Source organism: Hypomesus nipponensis, chromosome 17, assembly GCF_054491055.1.
Source record: "Hypomesus nipponensis isolate SF chromosome 17, ASM5449105v1, whole genome shotgun sequence".
NCBI classification, from domain to species: Eukaryota; Metazoa; Chordata; class Actinopteri; order Osmeriformes; family Osmeridae; genus Hypomesus; species Hypomesus nipponensis.
This window is the reverse complement of record NC_140377.1, coordinates 7,256,715-7,270,829: the sequence shown is the minus strand read 5'-3', so window position 1 is coordinate 7,270,829 and position 14,115 is coordinate 7,256,715. Positions and strand designations below refer to the sequence as shown.

General features: G+C 47.1%; 2 protein-coding genes across 3 annotated transcripts; both read left to right on the top strand.

Moving 5' to 3' along the window:
• Nucleotides 1-1,149: 1,149 nt before the first annotated feature.
• Nucleotides 1,150-4,577, top strand: LOC146253261 (BTB/POZ domain-containing protein 17-like). Its single transcript, XM_084678488.1, has 3 exons — nucleotides 1,150-1,243; nucleotides 2,905-3,190; nucleotides 3,503-4,577. The coding sequence occupies exons 1-3, from the start codon at nucleotides 1,150-1,152 to the stop codon at nucleotides 4,575-4,577; spliced, it is 1,455 nt and encodes a 484-aa protein (XP_084534614.1).
• Nucleotides 4,578-5,696: 1,119 nt separating this feature from the next.
• LOC146253260 (dual specificity mitogen-activated protein kinase kinase 6-like) lies at nucleotides 5,697-12,783 on the top strand. 2 transcript variants are annotated; one of them, XM_084678059.1, is made up of 12 exons: nucleotides 5,697-6,029; nucleotides 8,965-9,034; nucleotides 9,143-9,191; nucleotides 9,298-9,411; nucleotides 9,701-9,820; nucleotides 10,151-10,267; nucleotides 10,408-10,459; nucleotides 10,601-10,728; nucleotides 10,911-10,988; nucleotides 11,097-11,236; nucleotides 11,463-11,508; nucleotides 11,712-12,783. In XM_084678059.1, the coding sequence occupies exons 1-12, from the start codon at nucleotides 6,011-6,013 to the stop codon at nucleotides 11,787-11,789; spliced, it is 1,011 nt and encodes a 336-aa protein (XP_084534185.1). In that variant the 5' UTR covers nucleotides 5,697-6,010; the 3' UTR covers nucleotides 11,790-12,783. The 2 variants fall into 2 exon arrangements, with proteins under 2 accessions (XP_084534185.1, XP_084534184.1); XM_084678058.1 differs by lacking the exon at nucleotides 5,697-6,029 and adding an exon at nucleotides 6,149-6,280.
• The last annotated feature ends 1,332 nt before the right edge of the window (nucleotides 12,784-14,115 follow it).

Genomic DNA, 14,115 nt, shown 5'->3' with positions numbered 1-14,115 from the left:
TGTATTGAGTTGTTTAGGCTGGAGTAAGGGCAAATTAGTTTGAGATACTTCTGTCGCTCGTTTTTGATCTCAGTCAGGGGTCAGACGTTTGTCAGAAATGTTGAGAATGATTTGGGCGTTGACTGGCTAGATGCTTACAGGTGGATCAATAACAGTTCCGCATGCCAAGGGAAGGTACGTGATCTCAAGGTCACGAGTGCAGTCCTCCTGTGCACATGTGAGGGGGTGGCTTATCCATGCAGAGCCACATTTCATCTGCTGTTGCGTGCCACTTCGGTGTGATTTTCCTCTGACACCATGTGGCCTTTTAATTCTTACTCGTAAGGGACAGTGTGTGCGGTATCGACTCGAATATTCCCGCACTGGCAATTAGCATGTTCCCTGCCCGCAGCTGCCTGTGAACTCAGGGCCCAGCTGGTCATATGTGACACTGGATCATGCATATTTGTGTATAATTCAGCAGCATTGTAAACTCACACAGCTCCGCATTACATTGAGTGATGTTTGTGGATCTGTGATTTGGCCCAGTCAGCACATTTCAAATTCAAATTAAGTTAAATACTGAGTTAGTATGACAGATAATAGCATGTCCCATGGTTTTCGGGATAATTAGATTGGTGGCTCTCTAATGGTGCACTAATACATACTTAATAATCTTGTGATTTGACACAGATTGGACAGATTCTGTCCTGTCAGATTTTCCATTCAATACAATTAAACGGTGTCCGGTTTATCAATGGTGCTACTCAAAAATAAGGAGCATTGATTCCTATAGGTTTTTGATATTTCCCTTAACCACCCTTCTGTCACCCATCCTCAAAACATTCCAGAGACCCCATCTGGCCCAGTGCCACTGATCGATGCCACACAAACATCGAAAAGGGAGAAATTCAAAAATCAAAGCCGTCGTCATGGCAACGGCCCTGCCAGATTCCACCAATCAATGGAGTCCGCGAGCCTGCGAGATTCGCTGGGGGAAAGGCCGGCGTCCTACATAAAGAGTGCGGGACAGGGAGCCGGGGCAGTACACGGGGCGACCCACCCTACGCACACACCTCACGGACACGGCACCCAAGGACAAGACCGGAGAGAGGCAGAGCAAACCACAGACGAAGGAACGGACGAGGGTGAAGGAATAGATGACCAGATATGGCACGCACTCTTAAAGAAGGAATCCCTTCCCGGGTCTATCTGACCACCCTCTTTGTGGGGTTGTGCTTCCGTGCTACCACAGTTGGAGGAGGTAAGGTTGGCTTATGGCATCTAGTAGGTCTGGTCTGCTAGTCCTGTTTTCATCAGTAATCTCTTTCAACGTGCTCTTCTTTTATCTTGTATTATGTATTGAAGAAAAGACTTGTTTCGGGGTCAGGGTCTGCTTTTCCCCCAGGTTGTAGGGCACGGCATGTGATGGTTGCTCTCATCCAGCCAGCCCTAAGGCAGTGTCTGGGCATTAGTTTAGCACTGCTGTCCTTTCTGGTTTGGCTCTCCCTGCCTGTTCTCAGATATATGGGTGCTGCTAGCATGGAGAGGGGATAGGCTATAGCCTGAGATTCCAGTAAACCAGACCCGATGATGCTACTGAGCCTGAACAGAAGTTTTCTTCCTCTGAGCTCTAAATAGATGAGGGGTGATGTGGGCGATGGTTGGACGGGGGGGAATGTTTTATTTAGTGGATTTAGTCCCTCTGAGATTAAGTGAACGCACTGAGTTGAAGTAGATGAGACAGTTCCTGTTGCTTTATTTATAACCAAACAAGGGCTCTGTCTGCCTCAATGCAGGGACCTGAAAGTCTGACATGAGGAATAACATGGATACAGGACTAAATAAATCCTTTTAATTCGCAAATGAAACCCTGTACTTATGATTATGCTCGGCAGTTACAAAACTGGTATACAAATCAAATTCCTACTGGATGACTTAGAATTGAGAATGACGGAAAGTAGGGGTGTCAGTGGGGCACGAGCTCAGCTGGTCCCGGGTGGAGGATGGTCTAATGATGTGAGCAAGGGCTACTTTGAAGTGAAGATGTGTGATCCCAGTGGTGCGAGGAGGACCAGCAGGCTGCCCAGGGAGGGAGCCAGGGGGGGTCCTCCACCTGGGTCTCATTAAGCTCGGCAGTAACAAGCTCTGGCAGCTGCTGTGGAAGGCGAGGGATGAAGATTCGGTAGCAGCAGTGTGTCAGGCTGAGTCTTTCATGCCATCTTACAGTGGGTGCCACTTGTGCCGAAGCTCAAGAGGACCCTGTAGAAAGAGCCATCTGTATGACGGCTGCAAACTCACTGGCTCGTGAGTCAACCACCTGGCTTGTTATCCCCAAAAGCTTTTGACTGAAACGAGTCATATCAATAACTGAATCAATGGTGTCATCTGCACTGAAGCAGGGAATGACATCTTTGTTCTTCTTCTTCAGTTTCAGAGATGAGTGTTTTTAGTTTAGAGTGTAATTACGCCCCCTGACATACCGTTTCATTCTCTAGTGCTTACTGTGTTCTGTGCACTAGACTGACCTTTACCGTGCAACAGGTAAGATTCGCAGTTGGGTTACTGCCTGCTGAACTACACTACAGTGTTAATGAGTGTTAATGGAAAGGGGTCAAAAAATCTGCCTCATAACTGATAAACTAGAGTCCAGAAGAGAGTCAAGAGGCTCATATGGATATTTAGAATCGGCCAAGTAATTTGTATATTTGGGACAGTTACACAAATAACATAAACATGCTATAACTATGGTTCCATTGAAGTACATGAAAATATCCACAGAGCAGGATAGTTGAATTCCATATCGTGTCAAACTCCAAGTTATGGAGTACAGAACAATTAACACAAAAGGAAGAAAGCCTCTGTCTGCTTCCCCTAATCACCCTATTCCCCCCCCCCCTCCACACACACACACACACCCCACAGCTGCTCTGAAGCAGGAGTCGGCGCTGGAGAATGGTGCCACGGTGTTAAACCACTCAATGACCCTGGTGCAGCGTTTGGAGGCCCTGCTGGCCCAGGGAAACGCCAGCGACGTGGCCCTCAGGGTGCAGACCATCAACACGGACGAGGTGAAGGTGATCCAGGCCCACGCCCTGGTGCTGTCCCTGCAGAGCGAGATCTTTGAGGAGCTGCTCCTGAGCCGCAACAGCAGCACCCTGGTGCTGAGGGAGGCCCCCGACTGTGCTGCAGTCTTCGACAAGTTCATCAGGTAAACAAGCCAGGCTGTTAGCGGTATGGGATGGGGAATGATAGAAGAGGGAAAATCTCTTTGAGAACATAGCAGTGTAAATGACATCCAGTGGCATTGCGATGTTGAGGGATAATTCATGTTTTAATTACAAAAAACATACTGCTCTCACTGACACAACAACAATTAGTTCGCCGCAGCGTTTCTGCCCTTTGACATGAACAAGGGCCCCATCTAGTGGAATGTTTTTTAAACAACGACCAATGAACTTTTTAGACACACACACACAGGCCTGGAATTAGATGAGTAATTGATCGCTTGTTTTGTTCTCAGATACCTCTACTGTGGTGACATCTCTGTAAGGCTGGACCAGGCCATTCCCCTGCATAAGCTTGCCAGCAAGTACCGCGTTTTGGGCTTGCAACAGGGTCTGACACAGTACATGAACCAGCATCTGTCCAGTGAGTCCCCCACAGGCCACGTGGTTGGCTGGTACCAGTATGCCATGCAAATCGGGGACATGGCCCTGAGGGACAGCTGTCTGCAGTACCTCTCCTGGAACCTGTCCTCCGTGCTGCAGAGTGGGGAGTGGGGCTCCATCAGCGATGACCTCCTCTTGTCCCTGCTGCAGCGCTCCGACCTCATTCTGCAGAGTGAGCTGGAGCTCTATGAGGCCCTGGAGGCCTGGATTGGTCAGAACCAGCCGGCCGGCCTGACGGTGGAGAGCGCCCTGAGGGCGGTGCGTTACGGGATGATCCCTCCGCAGCACCTCTTCCGCCTGCAGAAGCAGTCTCCGCTCATGCTGAAATATTACGAGACCATACGGGACCTGCTCTACCTGGCCTTCCAATTCCACTCCGCCTCTCCTATCCAGTTGGCCAAGTACTTTGACGTCAACTGCAGTATCTTCACGCCCCGTAACTACCTGTCCTCATCCTGGGGCTCGCCCTGGGTCATCAACAACCCCACGCGAGACGACCGCAGCTTCAGCTTCCAAACTCAGCTGGGCCCCAGCGGCAGTGATGCTAGTAAGAGAGTGACCTGGAATGCCTTGTTTTCCCCTCGCTGGTTTCCTCTCAGCGTTAGATCCTCCTACTCCGAGATCGGCTCAATGCAACCCACACGCACAGATGGAGGTCGCCCACGCATCATCGTCACCCCCGCCACATCCAGCCCAGACTTTGCCGGCGTGAGCTTCCAGAAGACAGTGATCGTCATGGCAAGGCAGCAAAGCAAAGTGGTGGTTCGTCACGTCTATAACTTTCACCAGAGCACCGAAGAAGCTGGGGATTTCCTGGCAGATGCTGACTTGCAGCGCCGGGCCTCAGAGTACCTCATTGACAGCTCCCTCTACCTGCACATTGTGGTGAAGCCTCTCTACCATAGCCTCATCGTTGCCAGAAAATGAGGACAGGAAGTCATTCCTCATGCCTCAGTCACCATTTTTCTTGCTGAGAGCCCACTGCCAAACCCCAGCCCACCGAATCTCACACACATGGATCACTGTTCCAAAAATGCTAACTCATATCACAACTTCTGTTTATCAGTTTGTGTTTTAAGGCAGTTCAACACAATATTTTGCAATATTTCATTTTGTCTTCCAAAACCTACAGCTAATAGAAAAGGTGAAATTCAGTGTGTTTTTGGCATGCTAGTACAGTTCTTTACTGTATTTGTTTGTTAGGCTACTGAATGCTAATGAATTGTACCTTGATTGTCAGGTGTTGCTAAGAATATTGTTTTGTTAGGATATAGAACTTTACCTGTAAAGATGCTTGGCTAAATGAATTACGTATTTGCTTTGAATTTTAATCTAAGTTTAATTTCATTATTTGTACTTTACTGGTGCTACCACAATCCTGAAAAGAAAGTGAGGTCATACTCATACACTAACCACCAATAGATAGATAAGGTAGTATATCGATATGTAGGTAGTATCTATGTAACACATTTGTTAACCCCCCAAATGCAGCCATAATCAGTTAGACAACTATTCTAATATAGTGTTCTCTTGGCAACCAGTTTGGTAAAACGTGTTGACAGCTAATCTATAAGTGATCATCTTTTTTGTAGTGCTCACATTATGTTTCTTGTTCTTTCTCCTCTGAATAAATATAAATAATTTACTAAGTCTGTTTTTGGTAAATGTACCTTAATTTAAGAGGTACACATCTATTTTCAGCGTGATTTGTTCTAGTTGGTTCAACATTTATTAACACTGGTATTTAATTATTATTTTGTCATTATTTACTATGAACTACCATGAAAAATATTCTTAACTCAGAAGTTAGGAATGGTAATCATAATAAATCAACGATAATAATAAGGATAATAATGCTACTACTACTAATAGTAATATTAATTAATTTAAATAATAAGACGATTATGAAGACAGACAATAATATCTAGACCTTAAGGATTACACATACAATAGTATATGCCATAGCATGATATACAAATTACACAAACAACACATTTGCTAAATGAAACGACATATCCCACAATTCTACAACACAGGACCGGAAATCCATTTCTACGCAAGAACGTTAGGGAGTCTTCAGCTGTCAGACTTTGGCCACATCGAGTTCAACGTTTTACTCAAGCAAATTACGCTATTAATACGTATATAAAGTCGTGCATTCGGTGTTTATGTTTTTAGTTTCCAAGTCCTGCAGAAAGGGTACAAAAGCACGATAACTGCATTAAGATTTTTACAGTCTTTCATCGTTGCTGGTTGCACAGCAAACCACCGCAGATCCTGAGCGGGTGGATGCAGGGAGGGAGGGAGTAAAAAAGGCAAAAGTCTTTGTGCCTCCCCTCCCCCTCATCAGCAACGGGGAAATGTCTCTTTCTAAAGGAGGTAAGACTTTTGCATGTTTTGAATCGTAATGACTAGTGGATTGGCTACATATATGCAACATGCTTGCATTCGTGCTCAGCATTGAGGTGGGGCTTTGTCGAAGCACGGTTCGAATGAGTTTCCTGCTTAGCTAAGTTATATAGCCACCCCTATGACCCAGTGCAAAGTTGGTGTGCGGTAAGCAGAAGTTGCACTGTGGTACCTGGAAGACATTGCTCTGGGAATGTTTGTGCTAGCCTCGTATAAACCAGGTCAGATTTTATGAGTAAGCTTAGCATCTAACTTCGCCAACCATAACCTAGTTGTGTTTAGGCGCTTAAACATTTGCTAACCAGCTAACGTTAGCTATCTCTAGCTAACTAGCTGCTTTCGTGTGGATGAGACGTACGCAGCCAGACAGCTTCATCCTGCTGTATTTAGCTGTCTACCAGCTAACAGCGCCGGTGTGGAAGTTGGCTAACTAACCTAGCTGCTACTGATTTATGTCTCCCCTTCGGACTTGGAACTAAGAGGGTCCTATTTTAGAACCACACACAATGGAACGACACGGAGGTTGGCTCACTTTTTTGGTCCCCTGCCCTGGCATGGGAAAACATGACTCATTGAATCTGTTGGGTCTTTCTGATTGGCCTGTATAAATTTATAGTCTAAACGTCGTGTAGATTGCGTCTGCCTATTTAGTAGTTTAATTACTCTCTTTTTTTTGTGGATACGTTAATTACCATATTTAAATTAATACATGCATAACTAAACAGTGGACAGTTGATCTCGTGCTTTCTGTTGTGTAATGTTGTAGACAGAGTTGAATAGAAAGCACCTGATGGAAAATCAAGGTTCTCCTACTACGTCAGATATAGGCTAGAGGGCTTGATGATGTCAATTTACATTGCAGGTTCACCGCGTGCTATTACACAATCATACTAGCGTTACCATGGTCTTGAAAACACATTGTTGAGAGAGGCCCGGAACACCAGCTTTGCACTGCACTCGTTGTGTTTCAGTCTGCCATAGGCCTTGGCCCACCCATAGCTACATGTTTTGACTTGCACCGTCAGTGACTATTCGTGCAGACGTTCTTTGTTGACAGTTCATTTTGCAAGCAGTCTGCCTATTATGGATTTATGCTACATGGCGCTTGTTCCATGCTGACGCTATGGATTTGGCTTTCAGCACTGTATTACTGAAACAAAAAGGTTTTGTTTCTACGCTATAACTTGTTGACATTTTTACTTGTTGCCATCAACTATTCTAGACTGCTCTATCTTTGGCCTTGTGTGCTGCTGATCAGTGTTATTTTGTTGACACGTTTAAAGTGACTATGGTACTGCAAGTATGTAAACCAGCAAGTGCTTCAGTGTTTCTTGGTGATTTGCAATCCAGCTGTTCATCCCTTGATCCTCTCCTTTCCCAGGATACACAGCAGCTATATTCTTATACAGAATCATATTATCACCTCTACTGGTATCCTTATCAGTGGGCCTGTCTAAAAGTATGGTGAATAATATCTCTGAGTCACCTGTCTTGTGACACACCACATGACCGAGGGATCACTAAATTGGTGTCATTTTTAAAAGAGTTGTATAAACCAAGTGTTATACTAAATAATGGACTTGACATGTTACTTCTAACTCTGGTTGAATAAACACTGACACCCGACTAGGTCACTAAGCAATTCCTTAGGGTAAGGATTTTGATGTGGTTTTGCCCCTGTTGCCGAGTGTAGTTAACAGGTTTCAGGTTTCTGGATAGTCCGGAACAGACCAGCTAGCTGAGACCTCATGACATCATGCACCCCAAAGGGTCTGACAGCTGTAGGGAGAGGATGTGTCAAGTCAGACAGAGAGGCACGCAGGCTACCGGGGGGCTGCCGCGCACACCTTGCCCGTGCCCCAACACACTCCTCCTCAGAGGGGGAGCAGAACGGCGCACGCTAGCCACCCGTGCCTCCAGGGCCTCCTGTGCAATCAGGCCCAAGATGGCAGTTCTTGTCCGAGATCCTCCCTCTGAAGTGGAGCCTGCTGTGGTCAGAGTTGTACAATGTGTCTTTTTTTTTCCTTTTTTTCACCACGCTACATTAACACCTTCCTGGCCAGATAGGCCTTTTAAATATGTCATTTCTCAGGGACTGGGACAAAGTGCATTGTTGTTTTTGCTTCCACTGCCCGCCTAATTTTGTCAGAATAAGGACTGCTTAATTGTCATTAGGTCATAGGAAGGTTTTGAATGCCTTTTGTTTTAGCTTGCACATAGAAAATACTACAAATGATGTGTCATTTATTCCCCCACTTCACAATACATTGCATCCACATTCATTGTGGTTCATGGAAAATCTGAGTAAAGTAAAACAAGTGCCGTCTCTCTTCATTTGTGAAACATTGAACTGGATACCCGAAGTTTCCTTTGGCAGTCAGTGCCACCAAATGCATCGAGTGTGGAAGAGTGTTCTGGCATTTCTGTTTCCTCTCTTCTTGGATACCTGAGGTCCTGCCTGGTGTCCCACAACGATATGTCAAAAAGAAGTCTCTTGTCCTCTTGCATTCTTAATAGCCGTCAAAAGACAATACATGCTGCAGAGACTATGATGTCTGTGGCTTAACCACTGAAACACAAGTGTCTGATTGTCACTGTCTCCAAGGTCCTGCAGTTAGGGAAGCTGTGCCGTGAAAGCTTGGGAAAAATCCCAGTTGTTGCTTGTAGAACGTGTTCATATGGCAACCGCAGTGTCCTCATCTGACTCATCACGCCGTCGATCTCGGGTTAGATAACAAATCCAACCCAACAGTCTACCGACAAACGAAGCCCGAAATATCACTTGTCAAAATCCGCGGGAGCGATTGTCGCGACAAACAGACTTGGAGGGGGGGGGGGGGAGGAGAAATGGGAGCGTTGTGTCGTGCAGAGCCTGACGTCTGCCTTTCTCTGTGTCCTCCCCCAGGGAAGAAGAAGAATCCAGGCCTCAAGCTCTCCAAGGAGGTGTTTGAGCAGCCTCCACCTGCAGCAGCAGCGTAAGGAAGCCTCGGCTCGTGGCTCTCGCCGACTCACCCTGACTCTATCAAACCATAGAGCCATCCGCCTGCATTTCATCCGTGCTTTCCTTGTCCTTCTCTCCTTAGACCACCGCGAGATCTGGACTCCAAAGCCTGTGTCACTATAGGAGAAAAGGTAGGGGAGGGGCGGCCAGCTCTTGGCGGGTCACATTCCCCAGATGCCTCTCGATGCTGTGGATCCACAGCATGCTGTGACTTTTTGTTTTTCCCCCTCTCTCCAGAACTTTGTGGTGAAGGCTGATGACTTGGAGCAGATTGCCGAGCTGGGCCGGGGAGCGTACGGCGTGGTTGACAAGATGAGGCACGTTCCCAGTGGTGTCATCATGGCTGTCAAGGTGGGCGCGTGTTCTTCGGGTTCTCTCGCTTGCATCGATCTCTTGGGATCCACGGCGGCATGGGTCTGGGGGGTTTGAACAACTGCGTCTCATTCCCCTCACCTCAACGCATTCTGAGCATGCGTATCAGCAATGGGTAGCCTATATATATGGGTACATTTACTGGGTCATTCCTTGTGTTTGGGATTCTGTAAACCAAATTATGTCTTTGATTTATGTGGCTCATGGTGCATGTCGTTAGACCGAATCTGAAACGTGTTTGTTTGTGTCGGGGATGTTTGTTCTGTAGAGGATCCGTGCCACAGTCAACACCTTGGAGCAGAAGAGGCTGTTGATGGACCTGGACATCTCCATGAGGACTGTGGACTGCTTCTTCACTGTCACCTTCTACGGAGCTCTCTTCAGAGAGGTAGGGGAACATTTGGGGTCTTCGCATTTCTTTCCTTTTTGGCTTAAATCTTAAAAATCAAACGTTTGGCATAGACCTGTCATGGTGTTTTAGCGTTGTTGTCATTTATGTTAAGACCGCTCACGGGTCCACCGTACAGTATTCTCAGGCGTCATAAGTCCCATGATCTATAACATTTTTACAAAATAGTAAATATTGCAGTAGCTGCCTGTCCAATGACCTGCTTAACCAAACCCACCGTGTCCTAAAAGCCGAGGTCAGCATGTGTGTGTGTGTGTGTGAGAGTTATTCCACCATTGATCGAGGTGTTTCCCATGCGTGTGTTGCCAGGGTGATGTGTGGATCTGTATGGAGCTGATGGACACTTCTCTGGACAAGTTTTACAAACAGGTTATCGAGAAAAACATGACCATACCGGAGGACATTCTGGGCAAGATCACTGTGGCGGTGAGTGGGCGCTGCTTCCTCAGCTCTTGGCACACGTGCACTCGTCCTTACACATCGGAAACGCAGACTGGCCTTCACAGACTGTGTCATTTCTAGAAATGTCTCTGCATAAATAACTCTTCCCCCCCCCCCCCCCCCAGATTGTCAAGGCGTTGGAGCATCTGCATACCATTCTGTCTGTGATACACAGAGGTGAGTTCTAGTGGAGACGCCGGTGTCTGGGGACGTCACGCCCCCACTACAGACGCTGTGTATCTGCCAAAGCCAAACATCCCACTGAGCTCGTGCTGATGTAATCCCTGTGTTAACCGTCCTGACATATCCCCTGTGCAGACGTCAAGCCCTCCAACGTGCTGATCAACACACAGGGCCAGGTCAAGATGTGTGACTTTGGCATCAGCGGACACCTGGTCGATTCTGTAGCCAAGACCATGGATGCGGGCTGCAAGCCCTACATGGCGGTAAGCAAGCATAGCTATGAGGAGACCCAAATATAGCACGTCTTTATGGATTTTAGGCCTGTATAGTAGCAATGTCGCATTTTGTTTACCAACTGTCTATCACTGGGGGTTTAGAAGTGTTGCCAGACTACTTCCTGTTTTGTTTTCCGCCCGTATTGATACCGTTTGTCGTTGTGTTTCAGCCTGAGCGAATCAACCCAGACCTCAACCAGAAAGGCTACAGTGTCAAGTCAGACATCTGGAGTCTCGGGATCACAATGGTGAGACGACCACCCCGGTGGCAGTTGTGCCTTTCCCTTTTTTGTTTTTTTGTTCTCCTCCTTTCTCACTCCTTCCCTCTGCTTGCCTCCCTTGCCGTCTCGCCCCAGATCGAGCTGGCCATCCTGAAGTTCCCGTATGACTCGTGGGGCACACCCTTCCAGCAGCTCAAACAGGTGGTGGACGAGCCATCTCCTCAGCTGCCCGCCGGCCGCTTCTCTCCCGAGTTTGTAGACTTCAGCTCCCTGTGGTAAGCCTCCTCGCTCTCGACCTGCCGCCGTGTTGGCATGACTTCTGCTGGCATGACTGCTGCTGGCCACCAGGGGTCATTGTGCTACCCTCCCTGACTGCAGAGAGGAGACACCAACTCGCTCTGACCTGGAGCAATAGAGTTGATTCAAAGTAGACATGCGTGGACTGTGTGCGGTTTGGCTGTTGGTTTGTTTTGGGTTTAATATTCTTCTTTTTCTTCACAGCTTAAGAAAGAAACCTAATGAAAGACCAGGCTACACAGAATTGATGGTAGGTTTAACATTTTCAGATATTTAAACTAAGTACAGAAATGACTAATAATAGAATCCTACTTGATTTGAATGAACGTGTATGATTCATCATTTGTGCTACCTCTATGAAACAAAATGCCTAACAATGACCACTAGCAAACGAGTTTCCAGACGTGATTGGTCCGTGATTTTTGTGTCTTTGCCTTTGCACCCTTTCGACAGAAACATCCCTTCTTCACCCTGCATGACTCCAAAGAGACAGATGTGGCCAGTTTTGTCAAGATCATCCTCGCTGACTGACCCTCGCCCCCCCCCCCCCACACACACACAACTCCACTGGGTAGGCGGGACATCTACAACTGTTTGACAACAACGACGACCCTCTTTTTAAAAACTCACTGGAACGACCAGCAACATCTTCAGATTCCTGTACACCAGATGCGCGTGCGCACACACACACACACACACACACACACACACACACCACACTAGGCGTTTGTCCCAAAACCTGAGCCCAGTTCATCAGAGGTGTTGTGGGACAGTGATGGGCACATTGTCCATGCAACCGGACCACCACAAGCTGCCTGCCTCTCCCTCCTGTTACTGTGTGGGCTGACTGAACTGTGCAGAATTCCTCCTCACTGTCAGAGTTTTCTGAGAGGACAGAATGTTGGCAGGTCATTTCTTGCCAAAAACTGTTCCTTTTGAAAACTCTCGAGTTACACCAACAACAAAAAATCAGTTAATTCATGTATATGATTCTGTACAATGAAAGATATATTTGCAAATACACTTTTCTATACTGCGTATCTTCAACCGGTTTGACTTGCAAGGGAGTGGCCTTACATCATATGTCGAGAGTCAGACTTTATTCCCCCCCTCGCCACAAGGTGATTGTTCACTTACAGGGTTGCAGCAGTCTAGCTGGGGGTTGGTTTGGGGCTTTAGACAAACCACTGTGTACCTGGGGGAAGGTCAGATGCCAAGGAAGATCAGAAATTGTAAGTCATTCCTCAATCTCTACAAAGTATTTTGTGGCCAAGGAATGTCGTCATCTAGCCTTTGAGAATGGCTCTCGTAGACACCCCCCTGCAGGCCCCCCCCCCCCTCTTTCAAATACCCCCCCACACCAATTCCCCACCAATAGGTACACACCCCTTTCTGACTTCCAGTTGATATGTTGGGGACTGGCTATAGTGTAAATAGGACTGTTGTCATCATATTACCTGTTGGTGTTATGGGGTAAACAATAGAAACTCACAGCTTGACCCAGTCCACTCTGAGCCATTTTGAAGATTGTTGTTCTGAATTATTATTATTATTATCGCAGTTTTTTTTCGGGACTGTTTGGGCTGCTGTTCATGCATTTTTTTCTTTTCTTTTCTTAGCTTTGCTTACTTCTCTCGAGTGCAGGGGAAACCCTGTGACATTATCGTCTTTCTCAATAGGCACTTACACTTGCAAGGAGGCCTAAGCCTCATGCCTTACACATCCAGTATGTTAGGGAATAATTTATGTGTTTAAGATGTAAATAGTATTTTGGACGTTTTTCTTTTTGTGTGTGTATGTATCTTGGCACTGTGGAGTGATGTGGCAATCTGGGTGTGCTCAGTAGGGTTGACATAGTACTCGTTTTTTAATGCAGTGTGTGAAAAGCAAAACACCCACATGCCCCCCAAGCCAGCTGAATCCTGTCCTCCTGTTTTTGGATTGATGTGCCGTCGGCCGGCTGCCATCTCTCAGGTTTCAGTGCCCTGCTTCAGGCTGCGGCCGCTCCGTCTCCCCCAGATAGCTCTCCCCCCCCCCCCCCCGAACGGAGGACATCCTCAGCCTGTATGTAGGACATCCAGTAGAGCTCCACGCCGGCCTCCCCCCCCCCCCCCCCCCCCCCCCCCCCCTTTCGTCTCTGGCTATGCAGTGCCTTCCTGTTCGCCCAGGAGGAAGATACTGACACCCTTATCCTGTGGAGGCTGTGAGCAGGTTGCTGGAGGACTGTGGCCAGACCTCGTTCTCTGTGACCGACAGCAGAGTTTGTGTCAGTTCAGTTTCAATTCCGGTTTACATTTTTCGAACTGTAATTGCGTCGATGCCCCCTGACTGTTCCACCCCGCTTCCCACCCCGTCATGTGACTTGCATGGCCTACATCCAGTGTACACTGTAGTGTGCTTCTGTCTGTCTTTCTTTTCTTTTTTTCTTTTTTTTTCTTTCTTTTTTTTATCGATGTCAGTGAATCCATAATGAGGAGTATTTATGATTGTGTGAATAAGAAGGGAAAAAAAAGCTATTGCAGTGCTACTAAGAAGCTGCTGGGATTTTAATGTTTTCTTGTCGGCCTTCTTCATTGGAGCCATTCCATCTGTGTCAGGTGCCTCTCATGCTGGTCACAGTGAGAATGGAACACTTGCTCTACCTCTCACTTATTCACTCAATTAGCCACCACTTTGATGGGTGAGACTGACAAACTTGAACTGTGGGAAGATATAATAAAGGCTTTATTCTTCAATAAGACTGTGTGGTTGCCTGTTATTTCGCCGTTCTTGACCGATTGCTTGTCTGAATGCAATAGGTCTTGCTGAATGCTTCTTCCTGTAGGAACCTGTGTGCGTGCGTGCGTGGCTGGGTGTA